The sequence below is a fragment of the Sus scrofa genome, chromosome 3 (assembly GCF_054392235.1).
Source record: "Sus scrofa isolate SSC_HxYL_T2T_F1_AM1 chromosome 3, Sscrofa_HxYL_maternal_Yorkshire_Landrace_v2.0, whole genome shotgun sequence".
In the NCBI taxonomy this organism is placed as follows: domain Eukaryota; kingdom Metazoa; phylum Chordata; class Mammalia; order Artiodactyla; family Suidae; genus Sus; species Sus scrofa.
This window is the reverse complement of record NC_139385.1, coordinates 115,783,634-115,811,020: the sequence shown is the minus strand read 5'-3', so window position 1 is coordinate 115,811,020 and position 27,387 is coordinate 115,783,634. Positions and strand designations below refer to the sequence as shown.

Below are 27,387 nucleotides of genomic sequence, written 5' to 3'. Positions count from 1 at the left end.
CCCTCCTGGGCCCTCCCAGATCTGCATTCCATTTCTTTCAGCAAGAATCAAATATCTGGTCAATATGCCCCCACTAAACATGCTATACTTTGCTGTAAGTAACTCTCACTTTTGATGAAACATGTTAGTTTTGTTTTGTTTTGGTAATGATTTTTATTTTTTCTATTATAGTTGATTTACAGTGCTCTGTCAATTTTCTAATATATTGCCAGGTGACACAGTCACACATACATATAAACATCTTTTTTCTCACATTATCATGCTCCATCATAAGTGACTAGATATAGTTCCCAGGGCTATACAGAAGGATCTAAAGCAGGTTAGTTTTAAAAGAAAACTTACAGATAACCATGTTTGTAGATTTTTCACATGCTATCATATAATGTGTTCATATAATGTGTTCACATTTTTAAATGGATTATCAAAAGAAATGACTTCTTAGGTTCTAGCATCTGCAATAAAACTTATGGGAAACTTTTCAAATAAACAAGTCAGCTCTTTTTAAAAAGGAAATTATGTTTATCAAATACACTTCCTTTCAAAAGCAACAAAGAGGAAAATAATTTTCTATATTAACTTCACTTATATACAGGCATGTTAAAGCTAGATATAAATTCAGAACATCTCAAGCATGATGAAACATTTTAGAATCCATGTGTTAGAAAACTATGGTAATACTGCATATTTGAATTGTATATTCTAAAAATATATTCTAAAAACCTTTACTTCCCATCCCTTGGGGAAGGGTAGGGCGTAGTTTATGCAGATTTTTTAATTCTTAAGCTATATATATGTAATCTAAATTTCTTTTTCTTTTTTGGCCACACCCATGGCATGCAGAAGTTCCAGGGCCAGGGATCAAACCAGAGCCACAACTGTGACAATGCCAGATCCCTTAGCCTGCTGAGCCACCAGGGAATTCCTAAATTTCTTTATTAAATGTCCTTTTGTGGATATTTCTGAGCCATTTCAACTGCCAATAGCCTATGTGTAAAAGATGGCTTTCAGGCAACCAGGCTTTAGTGGAAACAAATGACCGCATAATCACGTGAAGCCACAGTTACTCAGGAAAATACAAAACTAAAAGTTTTTTTTTGTTTTTGTTTTTGTTTTTTTGTCTTTTTGCCATTTCTTGGGCTGCTCCCGCGGCATATGGAGGTTCCCAGGCTAGGGGTTGAATCGGAGCCATAGCCACCGGCCTACGCCAGAGCCACAGCAACGTGGGATCCAAGCCGCGTCTGCGACTTACACCACAGCTCACGGCAATGCCGGATCCTTAACCCACTGAGAGAGGCCAGGGATCAAACCCGCAACCTCATGGTTCCTAGTCGGATTCTTTAACCACTGAGCCACGACAGGAACTCCAAAACTAAAAGTTGATCCTGGAGAAAGAATAAAAGGAACTCCCTGAAGAACCTTTGCCCTTGCGGCTGATGGTAACTGAGTCAGCAGCCAGGCCCAGCAAGCCCAACTGTGTCCTGATCAGGTAAGCAATGTGGCAGTCAGTAAGGTTCTACTGGGAAAACAACAGAACAAGAAAAAAATCAGAAGATTCATGGGAAATACAAAGAAACCAACTCTAAGATGTGGCTGAGAGCATTGCACCCCCAAGGCTCCAGTTGTCATCAACTCCAACCTCCCCAGGAATCACACAGTAACAATTTTCTCCCTTCACTCCAAGTTCAAAGTCTCCCTCTCTGCTCTTTCCCACATTGCCAGTTTTAAATTCTCAAACCCTCAACCTATCTCTTTCTCCAGGGTTTCCAGAAACAGCTCTTCCTAGCACCGTTTCTTTGGTGCTGAGGTCTGCAGACACTTTTTGGCTCCCTCTGAGACATCCAGTAAGCTCTCCTTCCTGGACCACCTCCCTGGATGCCTAGATGCCATGCTCTCCCAGAACCCCCCGGACTCTTGACTGCTTCTCCTGAGAGGTGCCTCTTCCTTTATTCACCTCTTATATACTGGTGTTTCCCTGAGATTGTGTCCCTATTTTTTTTCTCATGTACACTCTGAATCTTCCCACTCCATCATTTCAACTTCTGCCTCTGTAGATCTCCAGCTCTACTTTACTAAGAGCAGCAAAATGCTATGAACAGAGCTCAGCAAAAAGGAAGGCTCAGGAAACATTAGCTACCTTTAGTATAATGTCCCTCGTGAGCTTCACTTGTATGTATAATGGCCTATTGAACATCTGTACTTAAAACTCATCATATCCAAGACTGAATTCATCTTCCTCTCCCACACCAAAAAAAAATTTTTAATTAAAAGCCTGTTTCTCCTTCAACATTCTATACTTCTCTCCTTCATTTGCTCATTCTTTCAAAAAATATTCTAAGCCACGTATGATTCCAGGGATCAAGGATTCAAAGTGAATACATCAACCAAGGCCCCTCCCCTCCTCGTGACCTGACATTCCAGCCTAGAAGGAGCAGGAAAAGTAAAGCGAGTAAGGGAACTAGATAACTGCAGATAATGCATACCCTGCCCCTAGCCTCAACAATTAAAAACTGCATGCCTACTTTATACCAGGAGGTCAGAAAAAACTTCTCCTAGGAGGCGATAGATAACTGCAGATAATGCATACCCTACCCCTAGCCTCAACAATTAAAAACTGCATGCCTACTTTATACCAGGAAGTCAGAAAAAACTTCTAGGAGGCGATATCTGAGCTGAAACATAGATTATACACCCGCCAAGATGAGCTACAAAGGACAATAGACAAGAGATCCTCTCAGAGCAAAACCAAAAGCAGCCAAACTGGCCAACCAAGGATTTTACTCTATGGCCAGTGTGCAGGGGTTCTGCTTCTCTCCTCCAGAAGGATGTGAAACAGTAGCTACTGAGTATTTCCATTGTCCCCTCCTTCCAATAAGGAGGTTTTATTGCAGCAGCCCTGTTCTCACTCCATCTTTGCGTGCAGGATGTGCCAGAATGGAAGCTAACCCTTTGTACCACAAGGGGCTCCATCATCCAGAGCTGATGGAAAGGACAGGCACCCCCTCAAAGATGCTGTTTGGATGCAGTTACTGTGGAAGAGACTTGCATATCTCCTTTTGAGGAAGGGAGTACGTGGGTTCTACCTATGCTGGCTGGAGGCAGAAATCAGTGACCCAGCCCTGGCTCCTTCCTTCCCTAGGGCCCCAACCAATAGAGTCAATCCCCTTAATATCTCTGAAACTCAACCCTTTTCCCATCGCCATCACTCCTTTCACTTTTTTTTTTTTTCTTTTCACTTTTCTTTTTATGGTTGCTATGGGTCCAATCAGAGCTGTAGCTTCCAGCCTACATCACAACCATGGGACATGGAATCTGAGCCACATCTGTGACCTACACCGCAGCTTGCAGCAATGCCAGATCCTTAACCCACTGAGCCAGGTGAGGGACTGAACTGGCATCCTCAGAGACACTACGTCGGGTTCTTAACCTGCTCAGCCACATTGGCAAGTCCCTCTTGGCTCATTTCTTAGCGATGACAGCAACAGCCTCCAAATCAACTCCTTATCTCTAGCTGTCTCCTTCCAATTAGTTCTCCTTGAAACACTGAAGCTTCCCTTCCAAGAGACAAATCTGAACATGCAACAAGCCACTTAAAACCTCTCCTTGGCTTCCTACAGCCTTTCAAGACCAAATTCCACAGCACAGCACACAAAGCCCTCCATCCTCTGGCTTCCACTTGGCTACTCCACACCCTCTTCTTCTTGACTTACTTCCTCCCTCAACTTCCAGCCATAATGAACAACCTCAAGTTCCTCAGATGTCCCTGTCACCTCCAAGAGGGTGCCTACACTATGCACTCTGCTCCATCTGTCCCCAGGATTCAATTCAGATGCCCTACCCAACCTAGGACTGACAGTAATGTACACACACCTCAACCACAGGACAGCACCAGGCATAGAAAACACTACAAGCATGGCAGCTGTCTTGAATACACCAATTCTCACCCCATCCCTAGGTTTCTCAACCCTGACTCTACCACCATGGGGGTCAGATATGCAGTTCTTTGTTGTGGGGGCAGTCCTGTGAATTGTAGAATGCTGAACAGCATTCTGGGTCTCTGCTCAGCGTGATGCTTGTGACACTGTCCCCCACCCCTCCAATTTGTGACAATGACAAACTCTTCCGGACATTGCCTATTGTCTCCTCGGGGGCACACTGGCCCGGTTGAAAATCACTGCCTGCACACTGGATAGTTTGCCATAGATCCCCAGCCCACAGGCAGCATGCTCCTGGAGACTAGGCTTTACTCTGCATCCTTGACCCCCATGCTGGCTCAAAATGAGAGATCAATATGTGCTTGCCTAAGAGTACCAAATGAAAAGACCCAAGTTTTTCAATTTGCCACATGATGCAAAGTGAAATAAATCAGAGAGAGAACAACAAATACTACATGATCTCACCTCTATGTGGCATCTTTAAAAAATAAAATAAAAACCTAAACTCAAAGAAAAAGAGATCAGACTTGTGGTTACCAGAAGTGGAGGGGGAACTGGAGGAAAGTAGTTAACAGGTATAAACCTACGAGATAAATAAGGTCTAACGATATAACGTAAAACATGGCAACGTACACTGACACATATAAGAATAAATCCTAGGGGTTCTCATCACAGGGAGAACTTTTTTTCCTCTTCTTTTTATTGTATTTACATGAGAAGATAATGTTTGCTGATCCTACTGTGATAATCATTTCACTGTTTATGTAAATCAAATCCTCATGCTGTACACCTTCAACTCACACAAGGATATAGCAATTATCTCTGAAATAAAACTGGAAGAAAAGATATTTTTCAAATGGAAGGCGGGTGGAGTAGAGGCCATGACCTAAAGAAAAACAACACAGGAAGAAAAAACTTGGGTTGAGGTTAATTTTTCATAAATTCAACTCCATCTCAAAATCTTCAGGGAGAAAATTAAGGTCAGATGCCCGTTGTGTCTGCCCACAAAGCACAGCCTATCCTCAGCACGCAGGAGGCACCTGATTGACAGGCACTGGCTTCAACTGTAAAATTCTTCACCAATTACTTCCCCTACCCGTGAAATACTTACAGATTTTTTTTTCATGGAGCCAGAAATGACGCTTTAGCCAAAAGCATTTGGAATCCAGAAAATTGTTCAAAAGTCAACTTACATAGAAAAACGTTGGACTAGAAGTCGGAAATGTGGGTTCTCTCCCAGCTGTACTACTAACTGTGTGACATGATAGCAGTCCCTAATCTCCCAGAGACCTGTTTCCTCACCTGTGAAACAGATGATTAAATGATGTCTTTTTTAAAGGTCTTATTTGTAAATTTTATGCATCTGTAAGTTAACTTGACCAAGAAGATCTGTTATTTTTGTAAAGCGGCAAATCGAAACCATACTTACATATGCACTCGTATGTGCACAAGCACACACACACACACACACACGTGTGTGTGCACATAGAATAGTATAGGACTAAAAGGTCACATAGGCTATGATGTTAAGTGTTCTAGAATAACTGAACTGCCCCGCCAAATGTTACATTCAGAGTTGTCTACTCCCATGGCTCCCTTATTTTTCTGTGGACAGGACTACATTTTGAAGAGACAGACTAGATCTTAGTCTCACCATCCCAGCGACCTGCACAGTGCCCGTGTCACGGCAGGCATTCATACACTTCTCCTAAGCTGACGCTGTAACACACCTAAGACCAGTCTTAGTGTCTGAGATAACCATATCAAGAGCCCTCTCAACTTCTTGCAGGAGAGAAACTTTTTTAAAAGAGCCAAAAGGCAAAAATGATCTGAGGATGAAGAGAAGAAAGATGACATGAAGAGATATAAGGTTATTTCAAAGGAGTAAATGGCAGAGTTCTGGAAGAGTCCACTGAAGAACCTAATCTGGGAAATCAAAATGAGATTTATTATCTTAGGGGAGTAAGCAAAAAGAGTAGCAAAAAGAAGATCAATGAATTAGAGAGGGATCACGGAACAGATAGACTACCAGCTAGACCAGGAAGGAACAGGAAAAGAGTTCTGCAGAGGACACAACAGATTCTGCTTCACAATTGCCCTGTAAATTCCAAAAACAATACCCCCTCTTGGGAGGCAAAATGAATTCGAAAAAGATAAAACCTCAGAGGCAGATTAAATTTACTTTTTAGTCAACGTCACCTCATTTAGAAACACTGCATTTAAATCCTTGAGAGCAGATGCAGTTGTTATGAGGTGCTTATGGTATCTAACTGGGCCAGAGGGAAGACTTTATGCTTAAATTTTGTAAGTAGGGAGAGAGAGCGTAGAGGGATGGAGAGGAGGGAAGGAGAAAGAGAAATGGAAAGAGGGAAGAAGAGAGGCATTTCTTTGTTGACCATTTCTCAAGGTGAAAGTGCCAGAGCCATGTGAAAGCACTGACAGAGGTTAAGTCTCGCGGTAACGAGTCCTCCATGAAATGAAGGACATTCCATAAAGGGCTGCTGCAGTTTAATTAAAACAAACAACTGCAAGACATATGTCACAAAGCCCAATCCTGCCTCCATGTAATGCATCATTTCTAGACTTGAAGGAAAGGATCCAAATGTTTGAATTCAGGGCCAAGAGCTCATGAAGATTCTGTGAGTCTAAAATTATTTGGTAATTTATCCACTGCATCTTTATGAAGCAGTTAACAGCTCCATAAAAAGCCGTTGTCAGAATAGCATTTTTGATGGAGCCCATTTATAAGCAGGAAAATGATTAAGCGTCTTAGTATTCATGTTATTGTTCCCCTCGCCACTGACAAAGTGCCAAAGTAACGTGCAAGGACGGGAGAAGGGGGTTACTGAGTTCAGGGCCTCGGTCCCGTGGTTCGTACTGAGAACACTCATGATCATTTCCTTCCCTGACGTGAGTAGGTATTACAGTCGCAAAATCGGTCACTTTCTGGAATCTTTTCCCAGACAAAACCAGGAGCAACAAAGTGTAAACAAGATATAGAAGATTAAAAGAAAATCTGTAAAAATCTGCAAGAGGCCAGAAATGAGCCAGGACCCCATGCCCATCCACGCACAACGTGGCTACACAGCTCAGAGATGGAGGACTCAGAGCCACGGGCTCCCTGTACCTGCTCTGGACAGCGCTGTACCTCTCCGCTCCAAGGCACACTGGCTCTGTGAACTGAGGCCTCCACTGAGCTTTTGTTTACCCATTAATGAAATGGCAGTAATAATAATATTGACTCTAATGGGGTTGTTGTGAGGATTAAAGGAAATATCCAAGGAAACACTTAGCAAAGTGTTCAGCAAATATACCTGTTCAAAAAAAGTCTGAGCTGTATTCCTTTCAAAAGGCTAGAACATTTGTGACATGACTCCCAAAGAGAAGTAACCATACTTTTCTATTTTTCTCCTGAAGAGTAAACAGTATTTCAAGTTTTCCTCCTAGAAATAAAATGGCAACTGAGCAATAACCGCCTTGATTATAGGCTCTAGTTTAAAAGACTGAAGACAACCCAAAGACAAGACACCACTGTCTGCCACTGAATGTAGAAATCAGCCAGAAGGCTTGAATGGAAAACAAGTAACACTTTCAGGTAATTCAAGGTCTTTCTGAACAATGAAAAGCAAAGAGCTAAAAGACACCATAAACTGAGAAGCAACACAAATCAGATACAGCAGTTGTTGGTTTGTTCATTCTTTTCCAAAGTCCTAATCATACCAACTCATTCTTTGCACAGTAGATTGACTAGATTAACTAATTTCACAGAAAGCAGAATCCAAGGCAGGGAAAAGCCAAAGTAACCCAGAGGTCAGGAAATTCAGAGTATTCTAGCCATCAACTTTTCTTAAGTGAAAGGCAGCTGAGGCCTCATCCAGCACCCAGTCACACAAATCTCTAACTAGCCAGAAAATCTTTTTAAAATATCAAAGCTCAATATCAGAAAGAAAAAAGGTTGGGAAAAGCAATTAGGAAATGCTTTTCATCTACTTCTGACTCTTAGTCTAATCTATGCTCTCTGATTCCATTAATATTCTTTATAATCAAGAGGCCCAAAAGAAAGTGAAATTTAAACATATTGCTCTTTATAATTCACATCATTTCTAATAGTGTGACACTATTTTCCAATATTAATTTATAGAATAGTAGTTATAATTTTTAATTAAAACTCTAAAAGTAATCAAAATACAAAACATGAGAAAAGCACAGAACTGAAAGTAAATTACGTGTAAAAAAGAGTAAAAACATTCAAATTATTAAGCTTTTACTTAAGACTAAAAATTGATCTTGCTTATTTTGACACTTCTTTAAATCAATTAATTTTATAGTGAATTATAAGGCAGTTATAAATGCAAATTTGACCTGAAATATTTTTTAAAAATATCCAAGTCAGAAAATATGAGCTACAAAGATAAATATTTGACATGTATTAAATATTAAACTATTTTATAAGTTCACTCTCAGAGCAGAAAAATGTAATATGATGATTTTCAAAGTTAAGAGTTAAATGGAATAGCATCAGCTTAATTTTTTGTATCTGAAGATCTTTTAAATTTTTAATCTTTTTTTTTTTTTTTTTTTTTTTTTTGTCTCCTTAAGGCCACAGTCTCGGCATATGGAGGTTCCCAGGCTAGAGGGTCAAACTGGAGTTGTAGCGTCTGGCCTACACCACAGCCACAGCAATGCCAGATCCGAGCCACATCTGCCACCTACACCACAGCTCACAGCAACTCCGGGTCCTTGACCCACTGAGCAAGGCCAGGGATCGAACTTGCATGCTCATGGATATTAGTCAGATTCATTTCCGCTGACCCAAGACATGAACTTCTAAATTTTAATCTTAATATGGTTATTAATTATTGGTAAAAATTTTCAAGGCTACTAAAACTACAGTGAAATAATTCACCCTGGCAATTTTACAAATTCTTTCCTGATACTTATGGATACTCTCAGTATATAAGATCACAATTTCCTGGCATATTATGGCTCTTATATGAATTTGTGTTATACTAACAAACAATTAACAAACCTCTTTAAGACATAAAGGAGTCAAGAATAGACTCCTGATTTTTACTATAATAACTGCTAAGGAGTTCCCGTTGTGGCTCAGTAGTCAACGAATCCAACTAGGAACCATGAGGTTGCAGGTTCGATCCCTGCCCTTGCTCAGTGGATCAAGGTTTCGGCGTTGCCGTGAGCTGTGGTGTAGGTTGCGGACATGGCTCGGATCCCGAGTTGCTGTGGCTCTGGTGTAGGCCGGCAGCTACAGCTCCGATTCGACCGCTAGCCTGGGAACCTCCATATGCCGCAGGATCGGCCCAAGAAATGGCAAAAAGACAAAAATAAAAATAAAAAATAAAATAACTGCTAAGTCATGAACACTCACTATTAACAGTCTAACACAAGAAAACCAGTGCAGAAAACAAACAGTAGATAATGATAAAATATTAAAAACTGGTGATAACATATTTCTCTAGGCAATACTACCTTTCATAAAATAAATGTTCTACATCTAAAATAATTCATAGGCATGATTTAACAATATATGACTAAGTTTCTCTCCACCCTACAATGACTTTCCATTTTAGGCCTAACACTAAGTTTTAGGAATGCCTTTTGGAGGCCGGGGGGCTGCACCTGGAGCATATGGAAGTTCCCCTGCTAGGGGTTGAATTGGAGCTGCAGCTGCCAGCCTACACCACAGCCACACCAGATCCAAGCTGCATCCGTGACTTAAGCTCATGGCAACACTGGATCCTTAACCCTCTGAACTGGGTTGGAGATGAAACCCATGTCCTCATGGATACTAGTGGGGTTCATTACACTGAACCACAACAGGAACTCCTGAGGAATTCTCTTTATAATAAAGAAATACAGTCATACTATAAAATATCACCAACAAATTATTGCTGCAAATGTGTTAATATTTACATTTCAGTATGTGTTTAGGGCAGACTTTACATCCTCTCAACTACTACTACTTAGAAAAGGAGAGGAAGCAGCCCCTTTTCCTCTTCTCTACCTTCTTTAAACTACCTTTTATCAGTGTATACAATTACAGTGCAACAGGACTACTGACGTTTTCATTTTTTTTTCATTAGTCCCCCAATCTGGAGACAACTGGTCTACCTGCTGGCTCTCATCACTTAGCTACTGAGAATCTGACACACACAGCACAAAGGTCTGTCGGTAGGCAGGATGCCTGTGGCAAGTCGCTTGGAGATGGATGGCATCACCATCTGCAGGTACAACTCAGGCTGCTGGTGGGGCCCTGAGGAAAGAAATAACTCAACACTCTTAGGAAAAAACAAGGGTATGTTGTATAATAAATTGTAGTCACAATATAATGATCCTTTTATCTACAAAACTCATAATATAATGATCCTTTTATCTATAAAATTCACTTAAATGGGAGTTTACACCTTTTTTCTTCTAACTTTCAATTTTATCAAGTTGTAGTCTACATTGGGGGTTGGCACTTTCCATAAAGGGCTAGAGAGTAAATATTTTAGGTTTGTGGGCCTCACAGTATCTGCCACAACTATTCAACTCTGTCCCAGTAAACTCTGTCCCTATAACCAAAGCAGTTACAGACCACATGTAAATGAAATGACATGGATGTTCTAATAAAACCTTATTTATAAAACCAGCAGAGGGTTGATTAGGCCCTCAAGCAGTAATTTGCCTTGCCAATCCCTGGGCTAAATCAACTGAGCAAATACAAAATTTTAAAATTCCAAATTGAAAAGAAACAACAACAAGAAGCCAGGTCCATGTTATTTTATTTTATTTTATTTTATTTTTTTCTTTTTTTAGGGCCACACCTGCAAGCATATGAAGGTTCCCAGGCTAGGGGTCTAATTGAAGCTACAACTGGCAGCCTATGCCAGAGCCATAGCAGTGTCAGATCCGAGCCACATCTGCGACCTACACCACAGCTCAAAGCAACGCTGGATCCTTAACCCACTGACTGAGGCCAGGGAACGAACCCACAACCTCATGATTCCTAGTCTGATTCGTTTCCACTGCGCCACGACAGGAACTCCAGTCCATGTTATTTTAAAAAGCACCAAATTCAAGTAGTTATGCCAGAACAATTCCTTCTAGGCTTACTGCTAGCATAAATTAGAACAACTTCAGGACAATCTAATAGTAGCTGTCTAAATAAAAATACATTTCTCTTCCCTTACAGTCAGTTTTAGTCAAGATTAAATGAAAAACTACTATTGAGGCATTTTTGCATGTAAAAGGGAAAACAGTTGACTATTAGTCATAATATGAACTCAGTGAGTCATCAAGACAGATGAACCTATGCATCTGTCCAAGAAAAATATATACAAGAAAGACTATCTATTGTTCAAGCCCTAGCTGCCCCCAGTTCTTAAGCAGTTTTCTCTCCAACCACTAAAAGCAAGAAATTAGTATAATATGACTCTCTTTAAAATGGAGTCACTGATTGCTAATATCCCAAACGTTTTCAGAATTAACCTCTTCAGGTTAGATTGAAGCAATTATACTTTTTGCTGGTGGTGACAGCAACACACTAGAACTCTCTCTTGAAAGTTCAGTGTAATACAGCCACCAGAAAAGATACTATAGATTCCCATCTTCTCAATCCTGAACTTCAAATAAGCAAGCTTCCTATATGACTTTTAATTTACAAACATTGGATTCTCAAGGAGGAAGTATGTCCATTTTCATTCTTACAAGCCTACTAACGTATCATATTAGTCAGGTAATTTAATTTAGTAATGGTCGTCATCTGGAGTTATCTGAGGTTGTAAAGACAACCACTACTACATTAAATTACCAATTTAAAGATAGCTGTTCTTGTATTCATGCGAACTGCCACTGAAATTCAATGGCCTGTCGATCTATCTGACATAAACAGAAGACTGCCCCCCCAAAAAAAAATCCCTGATAGAACAATAATTCAAATACCACAAATCCAAATCCTCTGGGATTCCATCTCCTTTACAGTGAAGTTTCAATTCAATAAACATGCATTAAGTGAAAAATTAGGTGAGGTGCTGGGGAAACAACATGAATGAGCCTTTGGGAAGGCTGCACTCTTTCTAAGGAGTGACTTAAGCCAATGATTACAGTAGAGTATGGTACTAGGACATCAAAAGCATGTGCACCTTTATAAATAAATCTCAAATGTGACATAATAGGCAACTCAAAAAAGAATCCAAACAGTCAGTAGATGGAACCACTATTTGCCTATCAGATCAGTATTATGAGAAAGCTAATAACATCCATCATAAATTGGAGGTTTGGAGAAATGGCCACCCATTTATGCTGTTCCTGGGTTACACTTATGTAGGACAATTTGAAAAAAACGGTTGTTTAAAACTGCATATTCTTTGACCTAGAAACTGCACTGGTTTTGGTGAATGAGAGGATTAGTTTCACTAACCAAAAGAAATGTGTTAGAAACAAATTCATCTTTAAGAAAATGGTAACTTTAGCCTGATAAGATAAATTTCAGATACCCACAAGATATTCAGGGAGGAATGTCTAGTAAATAGTTAGGCATACAACTAGCATTTGTTCAGGATAGATGCTAGTCTTACATACATTATTGTGTTTAATCCCTCAAAGGGTATGTAGCTGTGGCAGAATCAGGATTCAAACACAGATCTTAACCCAAAGTTCACCATCAATATGCTGTTCAGCTTCCCTGGGTTTGGCACCTGGCAGAAAGATCCAAAGTAAAAATACAGGTTTGTATATTTATTAGAAATTTATTGAGTACCTAATATGGGACCTAGAAGTACCATGAAAATAAAGTTACATTTTCTATCCTTAGGGAACCATTACAGAAACAGACATGAAAACAAAAATTTGCAATATGGTCTGAGTACTCACAGAAAAAATTAAGAGGAATAATACTAACCCCAGAAGAAGGAGAGAGTTGTCAATTCTGCACTGGAGGAAGAGTCATCGAGAAAAGTTCTAAGAAAGGAATATGATGCTTGATCATGATTTTGAAGAGTTCAAAAAAAAAAAAAAAATCTCCCAAGTGGACAATGGAAATAGGAAAGGAAGGTCACCCCAGAAAGAGACAGTGGCATATACAGATGCACCAAGGCCCAAAACAGCACAATCAGTTCAAATAAATGCATACAGATCACCAATTAACAGACAGTGCCCTGCAACCATTCCAGTCTCTACTCCCCACCCCTCTGTTTCTCTAGATTTGAGTAGGGTAAAGGAGATGTCCATTGAGTCTCATTTCCCAAAAAGAAGATCAACTCTTCCAACCTCCCTTCCAAACAGAATTGGAGGGCAATCAGGAGGGGCAGTGGCAAAGTGACCACCCTACGGAAAGTAGCTCCCTACAGCATCACTATTGGTCACCTTAACCAGCCCTTCATTTTCTTGGTGGCATTTACTACTACTTGACATCACGCTGTCTATTCATTCTTTGGTTTAGTGCCTATCTGCCTTATTAGAGCATAAGCTCCAAGAGGCCACAGGCCTTGTCTGTTGTATTCCCCACTGTATCTGCAACAGTTTCCAGCATGAGAAAGACACTCTGCAAATATTATCCAAATGAATAGTTGTACCTTATCCAACATGGAACACATTACCTTAATAACTGAAACAAATCAAGATGACATTTCACTTTTTTAAGATACTCAGTATTTTAATATTTATAAGAAGCATCCCTAAGCCCACTAATTTTCTCTTCACTACAGCAAATGTTTGAAACAAAACATGTCCCCAAAATGAACACCTAACAGAGTTGAATTCTGCTCTATTCACACTCAAATATTTCATTATCGTATCTCTGGACCAAATAGAACAAGCTAGCAATTATGGATAAAGTGTTCTAACACATACCAATTGATGTTTTGTTTCAGTGAAGCATGCTTAAGGAAAAATGGAAGGAAGCTATTCCGTGCTTAAGGAAAAAGTCCAAGTCCTGCCAATAAAACAGATATCTAAAGTAGAAAGAAAAAAGTGACCAATGTTATTAGAAAACAAGTAATGCATGATATCTGTAAAAAGGGCACCAATTTTTAGAAATTGGTAGTACTGATGATAGCTAACTCTTTGAGATCAGGCTTTCCCAAAACCTCATGTTCTATAAAAGGTCTGGGGAAGGCAGAAACTTGGAATCTGTTTAGGCTAATGGTCATTTCAGTTTAAAGCTCTTTTGAGCTACTAACCACTATTTTCAGAATCATAGGTTTCAGGATCCTTATGTCACAAATGGGATGGTCTTTTGCCATCATTTTAGGCTTCAGAAAGATGGAGGGAACTAGTATCACAAGTCTAGTGATGCCCATTACCAGCCTGATTAAAGGTTTTGACCCAAATTGCAGATCAGGACTTAAGAAGCAACTTCATAAGTCCAAATATTATGAAAGAAAATTTACTGTTCCTATGAATCTATTTCAAGACTAACAAATGTTCAAATAAGACCTAAATGTTGCCTTCTCAAATCCATTTCTCAATATAAATGCCATGTAAAATTACACAATGAATCCACTCTAACCCTCTTTATACGGGAATTACAAAAAGAAGCCTTTCAACGCCTCCAGGGATGTATTTATTTTCCTCAGTGAGGTGTTAACATGAATAAATGGAGGATTTACATGTAATCCCTAAAAGCAGATAGGCAGAAATTACCAACCTTGCCATGACTTTTTAACTAAGCATTTTATTTAATCATACTTGCATAATAGGGCAATTTGAAGGGTGCAATTTTTAAAATATGAGATACAAAATACTGTCCCTAATATTTTATGTAATTTTTATTATTTATTTATTTTGTCTTTTTAGGGCCTCATCCACAGCATATGGAAGTTCCCAGGCTAGGGGTCAAATTGGAGCTACAGCTGCTGGCCTGTGCCACAGCCACAGCAATGCCAGATCCTTAACCCACTGAGCGGAGCCAGGGATCAAAGCCGCGTCCTCATGGATACTAGTCGGGTAATCGGGTTCGTTACAACTGAGCCACGATAGGAAGTCCATTTCCCTAATATTTTAAGGGAAACTTTCCAGGGTTGTATATTCATAAATGTTTTGATTTAGGGAATGTTTGGGTGGGGTATTTTTGTTTGGTGGGAGGTGTTTTTTTCAGGGCAGTCACTAGAAGCGACTCAACACTTTTCCATCAATACTACAATTTCTGAAAAAAATTTTGTTCCACATGTCTGGCAACTTTGGCAAAGTCACTTTATAAACTATATTCTTTCTATGTACAAATCACATTACACTAGGGAAACGTGCATTTACTCATAGGCCAAAAACAGTATAATGAACAGGCTACATGGTAAGATTCTTTTTGTTTGTATTAACTCTCACTGGTGGCTCAGCAACCCAGAACTGCATGCTCTTTCCTGGATTCCATCAGAGTCTGATTAATGAGATTTATGTGATAGGTATTCTTTAGAAAAAAAAAAAAAAAAAAATCAAGATTTAATCAAAGACAGTTTTTACAATTGCAAACCTTAACAGCCAACATGTAGTTATTTGAATTACCATGCTATGAATACCATGAGTTTAAAAGGTATGCTCCCTTTAGGAAAATGAATCCCTTTGTCCAACCATTAAATTATTATTATTATTTTTTTTTTTTAGGGCTGCATTTGTGGCATATGGAAGTTCCCAGGCTAGGGGTCGAATCAGAGCTGCAGCTGCCTGCCTACACCACACCCATGGCAACGCCAGATCCGAGCCACATCTGCAACCTACACCACATCTGCAACCTACACCACAACCTCATGGCAATGCTGGATCCTTAACCCTCTGAGCGAGGCCAGGGATCAAACCCACATCCTCATGGATACTAGTCGGGTTCGTTTCTGCTGCACCACAACGGGAACTCACAACCATTACATTCTAACCAATGCTTCCTCACATACAAACAAGATAAAGGTGAAAATATACAAGGTCTCAACTGATCAAAGAAACATGAAATGACCATAAGACCAATAAGGAAATGCATCTCATACACTTATCAGCTTGTGTTTGAAGTTTCATCAAGTGAACTTAAGAGGACCACTTCAGAAAAATAAGCAAAAAACAAAACACTCCATACCAAGAGTCAAATATTCAAATATCCTTAAATTGCTCTCACCAGCCAGTAATATTCTAGTCTTCCAAATACTAGGCCAAATGGCTGATGTCATGAAACTGCCTCTACCATCCTCATACTCCAACTTCACTGATAAATTAGGAGGAAAACGTTTTATTACAAGTCAACCTATGCTTTTAGGCTCAGTACAGTGGGGCTACCTCTAAAACCCCATTTTGACTATACAACTCACATGAGATAAGCAAAAATAAGAAAATATCATCCATATGCCCACCAGTTAAACATAAACAACCTCTACTAACATTTTGATGTACTGAAATTATCACTTAAAGATTTCTTTAAAACATCCTCTTTTAATGCTCCTCTGTTTCCACTTACTTCCCTTCTAAACATTTCAGTACCTCATTAGCTGGATAATCATTTATACCTTCACCAAGGAAACGCCTTTCTGAAGGAGCAGAGCACAATGCTGTCCTTGCACAGAAGCCCCTTGGCGCTCTGGTAAGAAGCCCCTGCTGCCCCGTCCTACACGTGTAGGCCCCACGGTGCTGGGATAACCACGGGGAAGACGACGGTTCCAGTGTGCGATGCTGCCTGCAAAACATCACTTACTGTGCCAGGCATGTGACTTCTCTCATTCTTGCCATTCTGAGAGCTGCCATTCTTGAGTTTCTTTTTCTTTTTGGCTGTTTCTTTGTGCTCTTTCTGTTTGTTCTGCACTTCAATGAGAACAGAAATAAAGCTGTTCTTCACTTCCTTTTCAAACTCCAGTTCATCTCTCAGGGCCAGCTGTTGCACCAGCTCTTCCGAGTACTCCTTGATGGCCGTCTCAACTTCTTCCAGCAGTTCATTTAATTCAGATACTGACAGCCTTTTCACTCCTATGACCAAAAAGCAAAGCACAGCAGACACTAAGACCAAAATGTGTCAAGGTAACGCAATGCCAAAGAGAAAAAAAAAAAAAAAATTAAATTTTAAAAATCACATTCTAAATAATTAAATTGTTTATGATCTTCTCAGAATCTTCAAACTTCTGGTGGGCAGGTCTGAGTAGAGATAGGTAGACAGTTACTTCTCAAATGGCTGACAAGAAAAGTGTAACAAAATTTTTTACTTGTCTTAAAAAAAAAAAAAAAAAATTCATTCCATTCCATTCCAATCTTTCAGCCAAGACTGAAAAAGCTTGTACAAAAAAAAAAAAAAAAAAAAAAAAAAAAAAGAAGGAACAAGGAGTTCCTGTTGTGGCTCAGCAGTAACATACCTGACTAGTAGCCATGAGGACATAGGTTTGATATCTGGCCCCACTCAGGGGGTTAAGAATCCAGTGTTGCCATAAGCTGCAGTGTAGGTCACAGACAGAGCTTGGATCTGGCACTGCTGTGGCTGTGGTGTAGGCCAGCAGCTGCAGCTCCAATTCGACCCCTAGACTGGGAACTCTCATATGCTACGGGTTCGGCCCTAAAGAGACCAAAAAAAAAAAAAAAAAAAAAAAAAAAAAAACCAACAACAACAACAACAGCAAAAAAAATGTAAAAGCAGAGGGAGAGTACAGAAACTACCTGCTGACAGGAAAACACAAGCAACCTAGCTGGGTTCTGGGACACTTCTGAAGAGAGAAGTCAATTTGAAAGAATTAAGCTAAGTACATATTTAAACACATATGCCCCAACGTGTGCATTTTACTGAGGATTGGGAAAATGAACAATATTCCCTGAAATCCCATTTCAGTTTTCCCTTAGCACTTCCCTTCATTTGAGAGAGAGGGTATCGTTGAATCCTAACCCCATATCTCAGAACATGACAGTATTTGGAGGTAGGGTCTTTAAAGAGATAGTTAATTTAAAATGAAGCCATTAGTGTTTCTGATGCCCTTAAAAATGAGAAGATTAGGATACAGATACACACAGGCAAGTCCATCGGAGGGCAGAGAGAAGAAGCTTCTGAAGAAATCACACCTGCTGACACTCTGATCTCAGACTTCTGGCTTCCAGAACTGTAAGGAATCAGCTTTCTGTGGTTTAAGCCTCCCAGCCTTTGGTACTTTGTTACAACAGCCCGAGTGTACAAATACAGGATTCAAGTGAGTATGCCATAGTCCCTGGGCAACAATCAATACACGCCCCAGGTGCTACTGGAAGGCAGGGGAATAGCATGTAACCTGACCTGTGAGAACCAAAGATTTCTGGACATGGTCACACCTCAGAGCTGAGGTTTACAAAGGCACAAAGAGCACCCACTGAAGGAAGGTTTCTTACTCTCTTCATAACTGCTTGTACTAGACCTCTTAAGAGTCTGAATTTCCTGGGAAAGCATTGACAGCCGATCTGACTGGGTGGGCGTTTCATCATCTTCTGGGTCTGGTGACTCCTGCATCATTTCTTCGATTTCTTCAATCACCTTCCAAAATACACATATCACTGTTAATCAAGGACATCGAGGAAAAATGATCCATCTGTTACATGTCACTCGCCTGAAGCAACCAGAGTGGAAGCACTAAATTCTCCATTAACCAACAGTGTGCAGAAGTGGGTGTTCTGAATAATCTAAATTTTGACTGTAAGAGTATACATGGTTTATTCAATAAGAAAAACAAAAAAAAAGTACAATATACTCAGCACAAAATCAAATAGAATATGATCTAGTATGTCCATCACAATTTAGTATGCCCGATCAGATCTTGTCATGTCTGAGAAATGCTGCTACAAAAAAAACAGATATATTTCACTTCAGACTTGCCACAACCAAATAAGTCATTGTTCAAAGAAAGCAGGTGACAGAAAATTTACCCCATACCACATTCAAGTGCTCAATCTAAAGCTATAGAATAAAACTGACATAAAATTCAGGAAATACAGAGTTCCCATCATGGCGCAGTGGTTAACGAATTTAACTAGGAACCATGAGGTTGCAGGTTTGATCCCTGGCCTTGCTCAGTGGGTTAGGGATCCGGTGTTGCCAGTGAGCTGTGGTGTAGGTCACAGACGCAGCTCGGATCCCACACTGCTGTGGCTCTGGTGTAGGCCGGTGGCTACAGCTCCAATTCGACCCCTAGCCTGGGAACCTCCATATGCCTCAGAAAGCGGCCCTATAAAAGGCAAAAAGAAAAAAGAAATAAAATAAAATTCAGAAAATACAACAGTGTAAAAAAAATATATATATATATAAAGTTTTATGTATATACACACATATATATTATATATACATATATGTATATATGTAAATTTTCTTACTTTACATATTTATATGTGCATGTATATTACATATACATACAAATATGTTACATATACATACATATATATTACTTATACATGTGTGTGTGTATGTAAAACTTCTTACCTTACACACACACACACACAAGTAAAATAAGAAATTACCTCTATGGCAGCAAAATTTTCCTTTAACAGTAGGAAAAGAATTTCATACAGCAGAAAAAGAATTTCAATGGAAGACAAAGGGATATTTAAAAATTACTTTAAATGTAGAAGCTACAAAAAGCTCTAAGAAAGCAGGAAATTTTCAGAAACATATCTGCCTTTGAAGCAATGATCTACTGTCATATGCTGTGCTGCTCAAGTCTTATAGCAGTTTCTTGTCCTGTTCCAGATTCTAAAAGTTAAGGATACAGAACTTGGCAAAAATTGAAGGAAAATTAGAAAAATTACTCAACAGTTTTAAAAAAATGGACCTGTCTCCCAAGGCAATAGAAATGAAAGCATAACAAAAGGGACCTAATGAAACTTGAAAGTTTTGCACAGCAAAGGAAACCATAAACAAAATGAAATGTTGTTTCTCTACAACTGGGAGAAAATATTTTGCAACCAATAAGGGCTTAATTTCCAAAATATACAAACAGCTCATACAACTAACTCAATAACAAAAAAACCCAACCCAACCAAAAACTTAGCATAAGATCTAAATAGACATTTCTCCAAAGAAGACATACAGACAGGCACATGGAAAGATGCTCAACATTGTTAATTATTAGAGAGATGCACATAAAAACTACAATGAGGTATTGCCTCAAGCCAGTAAGAATGGCCTTCATCAAAAAAGTCTGTAAATAATAAATGCTGGGAAGGTATGGAGAAAAGGGAACACTCCTGCACTGTTGGTAGGAATGCAACTTGGTGCAGCCACCATGGAAAATAGTATGCAATTTCCTTAAAAAACTAAAAATAGAGATACTGTATGTCCCACTCCTGGACATATATCCAGAAGACAAAAGCTCTAATCTGAAAAGATACATGCACTCCAATATTCATAGTGGCACTATTTAACCACAGCCAAGCCATGGAAACAACCTAAGTGTCTATCAACTGAAGAATGGATAACGAAGATGTGGCATATATACACCATGGAATATTACTCAGCTATAAAATATGAAATGCCATTTGCAGCAACATGAACAGACCCAGAGATTATCGCACTCCTGAAACAAGACGAAGATACATGATACTATTTATATGTGGAATCTAAAAAATAGTACAAATGAATTTACAAAACAGGCTCACAGACACAGAAAACAAACTTATAGTTACCAAATGGGAAGGAGAAGGATAAGTTAGGAGTAGTGGGACTAACAGGTGCACACTACCATATATAAAATAGATAAACAAGGATTTACTGTATAGCATAGGAAACTGTATTCAATAACATAATCAATTATAATGGAAAAGAATTATATATATAATTATGTATATACACATATACACAACTGAATCATTTTGCCATACACCTAAAAAAAAATATTGTACATCAACTATAGTTCAGTAAAAATAAATTTTTTAAATGGACCTAAGAGTTTTAAAAAATTAGAAAAAAAGAATACAATATGAATCAGTAAGCTTAATGTGTAACACTTGTACGAAGGAGAAACAGAAGTAAAGCTGTAGTGGGGATTATGTTAATCAGTAAGAAAAATTTCCCAAACAGGCACTTTTTTTTTTTTTTTTGCTTTTTAGAGCCGCACCTGTGGCACATGGAAGTTACCAGGCTAGGGGTCAAATCAGAGCTGCAGTTGCCAGCCTAACCTCAGCCACAGCAATGCAGGATCTGAGCTGCCTTTGTGACCTACACCACAGCTCACAGCAACGCTGGGGCCGGATCCCTAACCCACTGAACAAGGCCAGGGATCTAACCTGCATCCTCATGGATACTAGTTGGGTTTGTTACCACTGAGCCACAACAGAATTCCCCAAACAGGCACTTTAAACAGGAAAATGAGACACTGAAAGAGCCTACAGAATCTCTCTATCCATCTTGAAAGCAGTAATGGCTTATGGCTTTCAGGCAGAGACAGTAAGTTCTCAGGGTCACCGCTTTCCCTGGAATATCAAGCTCTACCTCCCTCAGCCCTCTGACTTACGATCTTGCTTTTTAAGCACCATGCTCTTTCTAAGCTTAGTACAATCCATCTGCAAATATGACTAAGGAGCACCAAAATGACGCATTTTAATGTACTCCTCCCAAACTTGCCATAATCTCTCTCGTTACTGAACTTTCCAGCCTAAAAATACAGTGTCGGAGTTCCCATTGTGGCTCAGCAGAAACTGCTCTGACTAGCATCCATGAAGACACGAGTTCAATCCCTGGCCTCGCTCAGAGGCTTAAGGAGCTGGCATTGCTGTGAGCTGTGGTGTAGGTCAGGGACTCTGCTCAGATCCCATGTTGCTGTGGCAGAGGTATAGGCCAGCAGCTGTAGCTCTCATGCAACCCCTAGCCTGGGAACCTCCACATGCCACAAGTACAGCCCTAAAAAGACATATTTAAGTAAAAAAAAAAAAAATTAGGAGTTCCCGTCGTGGCGCAGTGGTTAACGAATCCGACTAGGAACCATGAGGTTGCGGGTTCGGTCCCTGCCCTTGCTCAGTGGGTTAACGATCCAGCGTTGCCGTGAGCTGTGGTGTAGGTTGCAGACGCGGCTCGGATCCCGCGTTGCTGTGGCTCTGGAGTAGGCCGGTGGCTACAGCTCCGATTCAACCCCTAGCCTGGGAACCTCCATATGCCGCAGGAGCAGCCCAAGAAATAGCAACAACAACAACAACAGACAAAAAGACAAAAGACAAAAAAAAAAAAAAAAAATTATATATATATATATATATATATATATATAGTGTTGTTGAACTCACAGTCCCAGCAGCCGTGGAACACCTGAATTCAGGAAGTAGTTCTTGCACCACACTTTGACAATACACCAGAAGTGGAAAGAGTATTCAGAAAATAAGACAGCCGATTCAACTGGTTTTAAATGAATACAGGATTGACACGACTATGCATTCCACAGGAATAATGCTCCCTTCTTCCTGAGATACACAATATGGACTTCTAATAAGTGCTAATGATTTTTATGTAGGTTTTAGAGAAACGAGCTAATTTTTGTACAGACATAGTTTGCCCATATCTGGCTAAATCTGAAGAAAGAAGAAAATTCACAATCTTTTTCCTGATTCCACTGTCAGTGATAACCCTCCTTGAGCAACCCACTGTACTGTTTGAACAACGCTTGTCTTGGAAAATTGCTTATACTGAAAAAAATCTTCCCAACTGACATAAGCCATGTGCTTCAGATTACATACCCTTTCTTCCTTCCTTAGGAGCTGCTAGGCCTAGATTACCAGAAAATATAGGAAAAACAAGTAAATTCCAACAATCCATCACTTATGGCCATGATAATAAGTCATTTTTCAGCATCGGTTCCCTTCCCTTCGTTGAGAGGACTCTCCTTTGTACCTGGTCTGCAGTGAAGAGGGGCTCGTCATTGACGCAGGAGACGATGATCGAATGCATATCCAGCTGCTCTCTCAGCTCCTCATCATCTGAGGTATCAAAGAGCAGGCCATCACTCACCTGAAACCAAAAAGTAAATAAATACACACACCACTGTTAAGAGCTGGGCATTCTGCTCACAACAGAGTTGAAGTGTCTGAGTAAAGGAGGCTGCAGAGGGAAGCATCTGCCAAGAGCTTCAAAAGGGAGACATTATCACAGTTGCTCTGTACTGGGCAGTGTGTAAGGTCCTTTGTTTATTCATCTCAAACAGAAATGAGAGGAATGTGGAATAAATGTGAAGTTGCTAAGGTGTCGCAACTTACCCAACTTTCCCCCACTGCCCAGTATGAAACGCACACTTGGCTGTTAGTTCCACGGGTTAGAGGGTCTAGTAAGTACCAAACTATACGGTATTCATTAGCAAGCTGCAGGAAATTGGGGGGAGGGGCGGACAGGGTTAGCAGCAAATGTTATTGAATTCATGATCTAATAGGAAGATTGGTATGTGTTAAAATTCCACAGAGAACATGAAGTCAGTTACTTGAAAACTAACTGCTACGGAGTAAAGATATGTAACCAACTCCCTGGCAGAAGGAAACTGCCCACCAGGCTCATTCTTAGCCCTTCCAGTTGAATATCTATCTCTTCCTCCAAAAAAGCCTATTTCTAGGTTCCAAAAATATGTTTAAACCTAACTATGCTAGAGATTTTCCCTTTGCTTCACTGACATTTTCCATCCTACCCTGTGCCCCAAGAGGCTGACTTTTATGGACTGCATCAAATAATGCCCTTGACTTCTGGCTTCCAGTTGGGTTACCACTGGTAGACACCAGCAGGAGATTGGAAGGTAGGAGGGTGAGACCTGGGCATTTATTCTGTTGTCTCCCTCCCTACCGTATTTCCAAAGGCTACAGCTCCTGTCAAGCTGACTTTTCCCCCACAGCTACATTCACCAGGTTCTAGTAACTTCTTCTTCTCCTTACCTCTCATCATGCCCAGAGGTGCCAAAGGGCTGCTTGCTGTTGCCGCCACCCTCCCCCCACCTCCCCCAGGGTATCACACCATGTCTACCTCATGTAATGTCCTTTAGCCTGCCCACACCAAGCTAAAAGCCCCTGTAATAAAGATCTAGAGTTTACTGATTATATAAAGGCCTGACCTGTAACACTCAGATCAAAATGGACAAGGGATCATCTGTCCACCATCTCTCCATCATGACACAACCACTCAGATGATGAATAGAACTGAAATTCAAACTCTAGTCTTCAGAAGGAGTGGCCCACCAAGTTCCCAAAGAACAAAAGGGCAACAAGAAACTATGAACTAGAGACTCTCATACTAAGTGAAGTCAGAAAGAGAAAGAAAAATACCATATGATATCACTTATATGTGGAATCTAATATACAGCAGAAATGAACTTTTCCACAGAAAAGAAACTCATGGACTTGGAGAAAAGACTTGTGGTTGCCAAGGGCAGGGGGGAGAGGGAGTGGGATGGACTGGGAATCTGGGGTTAATAGATGCAAATTATTGCCTTTGGAATGGATAAGCAATGAGATTCTGCTGTATCTAGGGATTTGTATCTAGTCATTTGTGATGGAGCATGATGGAGAAAAAGAATGTATATATGTAGGTATGTATGTGTGACTGGGTCACTTTGCTATACAGTAGAAAATTGACAAAACACTGTAAACCAATTATAATGGAAAAAAATTAAAATCATTAAAAAGAAATAAAAAGCAACTCTAAGAGGCAACCATGAAATTCTAGCAGATCATATATAATTTAAAAAATAGTATTTTCCTTGGGAAAAATATTTACCAGTGCAGGGGATACATATAAAATTGAAGATATAACTGGATGGATGGAGGTCCCTACTGCCTCCCTAAGTCCTCACACGTCCCAAGTTTAATGATGAACACACCCACAGAGTAAGAAATTTACAAGTGAGAGGTGCAAAGAAACCACTAGTATGCTGCCTTTCATAATGTTAGGTGGGGAAAAGAGGTACATCAGTTCTATCTACTACCATATACTGCAACGCCATGCTGCACCACAGTGATAAAACACACCTCCTCCTTCCACTCTTCACTGTATCATCAGGCTAGAAAAGGCCTAGACAGGGCCTGTGACATATCATTAAATTTCAGAACAGTGTGGAAAAAAAAAAAAAAAATTAAAGCTTCCGGAGAGAAAAAACCAAGTCATCATTAAAAGGATCAGAAATAAAAATGTCATTTAAATTCTCAACAGCAACAAAGAAAGCTAGAAAAATCAATGTAATTCCCATGTTTCAATAAATTTTTTCACCCTGGAATCCTATAACCAACTAAACCGACAATTTAGAATAAACACATCTTCAGACATTCACGTTCTCAAAGATCTTACCTCTCATACAACCCTTTCTCAGAAAGCTACTGCAGAATATGCTCCATTGAAACCAGGAGGAGGAGTTCCTGTTGTAGATCAGCAGGTTAAGAACTCAACACAGTGTCCATGAGAATTCAGGCATGATCCCTGGCCTCAGTGGGTTAAGGATTCAGCATTGCCACAAGCTGCAGCATAGGTCACAGATGTGGCTCAGATCTGGCATTGTTGTGGCTGTGGTATAGGTCTCAGGTGCAGCTCCAATTTGACCCCTGGCCTGGGAACTTCCATATGCCACAGGTGTGGCCATAGGAAAAAGAAAAAAAAAAAAGGGAGGAAAACCAAAAAGGAAGCAGGATAACATCTAAAAAAGAAAGATGTGAAGGAAATTCTTATAATGATAGTGAAGTAAAGACCCCAGAATGACAGCCGTGAAGCTAAACCAGAGAGTAACCAATTCAGACTAGAATTGTTACACAGGAGGAATTAAGAAAAGCATGAGAAAAAGAGACTGATCACCTAGTGTGTTCTGCTTAATGAAATGAGTTTTATGGCTCTGCTGAGGTTGAATTAGTGAGTTAATATTAATTTAAATCAACCACAAAAGGACAATTAGTATTACCCTAAGGGGAAAAAAAAAAAACAAATAAAATTACAAGAGGAAATGTAACCATAAAATATACTCAAATGTGAACGTTTGAATAGTCTACATAAATGATGAAGATTAATTAAAGCCAATATTTTGACAAAATCATATTGGAAAGATGAGGGAAGTGAAAGTTTTTGTGAAGGTTATGGTGTGGAGGGTTGGAAGGAGGACTATGAGGGTGCTAAACCCTCATCCTCGGGGTAGAAAGTAAATGGATCCAGTCTAAAGTTGAAGAATAAAGTGAAACGAAATGATAGGAGAATGTTAGCTACTGGAAGCTGAAGTAGTTGAAAGTGGTTCCCCCTCTGGTAAGTGGCAATCAAAGATGATGGGGTAAGTGAGGCAGAGCTGCTTTCTCATGTAAAGTCTTATTTTTTAAACTAGACAGCTATCCTGTTACTAAGAGAGGAGAAAGGTTAAGAGGTTTGGCTTTTCTTTTCTTTTCTTTTTTTTTTTTCCTTTTTTTCCTGGCCATGCTTGCGGCATGTGCAAGTTCCAAGGCCAGGGATAGAACCTATGCCATAACAGTGACAACACTGAACACTTAATCTGCTGAGCCTCAGAGGAACTCCAAGGTTTGGCTCTTGATGAGAAAAGATGTTTGATTTCAAGATTGTAGAAATGGGATTTCCCATTGTAACGCAGTGGAAAGGAATCCGACCAGGAACCATGAGGTTGCAGGTTCGATCCCTGGCCTTGCTCAGTGGGTTAAGGATCCTAAGGATCCGGCATTGCCATGAGCTGTAGTATAGGTCCCAGAAACGGTTCCGATCTGGCATTGCTGTGGCTGTGGCACAGGCCAGCAGCTGTAGCTCCAATTAGACCCCTAGCCTGGGAATTTTCATGTGCCAAGGGTACGGCCCTAAAAAAAAGAAAGAAAAAAAGATTGTTGGGAGTTCCCATCATGGCTCAGTGGTTAACAAATCCAACTAGGAACCATGAGGTTGCGGGTTCGGTCCCTGGCCTTGCTCAGTGGGTTAACGATCCCGCATTGCCCTGAGCTGTGGTGTGGGTTGCAGATGTGGCTCGGATCCCGCATTGCTGTGGCTCTGGCGTAGGCCAGTGGCTACAGCTCCGATTCGACCCCTAGCCTGGGAACCTCCATATGCCGCGGGAGCGGCCCTATAAATGGCAAAAAGACAAAAAAGAAAAAAAAAAAAAAAAGATTGTAGAAATGGAGATGAAAAGTGCCACGATAGAATTTTAAGGTTTACTCTATGTCATTGTCCACTCTAACAATTCCATTCACTGACCTAAAATATTTCAACACTTCCCAAATCACAATTCTGAGTTGCAACTTGAAGACCATAGTTTTGTCTTATTTGTGCCCTTATAGACAAGAGAAAGTTTTAATTTCAAAATTACTCCTAAGGAAGATGTTATTATCTCCTTCCTGTTTCTACTCTTGAAGATATAAAGGTACATGAAGCAGAGTCCCTGTCCCCAAAGAAATACTCATGGTAGTAGGAAGAATAGGACACAGGAGATGTCCCTAAAGAAAAATGATTTGGAAGCTTTCTATCAAACAAGCATGATCGAGAATGGCATTGGATTTAGAATAGGCTTATAGCCATTGCCAGAACACATGAGTGATACCAATAAACCATTAGAATAAATTT

At 40.0% G+C, this 27,387-nt stretch overlaps 1 protein-coding gene across 13 annotated transcripts in view; it reads right to left on the bottom strand.

Annotated features, from left to right (window-relative positions):
- Nucleotides 1-27,387, bottom strand: part of FEZ2 (fasciculation and elongation protein zeta 2) — a 49,980-nt gene that overhangs the window by 14,996 nt on the left and 7,597 nt on the right. For 5 of the 13 annotated variants that reach the window (XR_014842264.1, XR_014842265.1, XR_014842266.1 and 2 more), the window contains exons 3-5: nt 22,714-22,830; nt 18,240-18,381; nt 16,597-16,865 (exon numbers count right to left, since the gene is read on the bottom strand). Coding sequence is in view for 3 of the 13 variants with exons in the window: in XM_003125247.7 (XP_003125295.5) it covers nt 16,597-16,865; nt 18,240-18,381; nt 22,714-22,830 (528 nt within the window). In the remaining 10 variants the exon portion in view is untranslated. Of the gene's footprint in view, nt 1-8,494; nt 8,563-9,250; nt 10,204-10,388; nt 12,891-13,781; nt 13,883-16,596; nt 16,866-18,239; nt 18,382-22,713; nt 22,831-27,387 lie in introns of those variants that run through there. The other 8 variants (XR_014842269.1, XR_014842268.1, XR_014842271.1 and 5 more) reach the window with 8 other exon arrangements.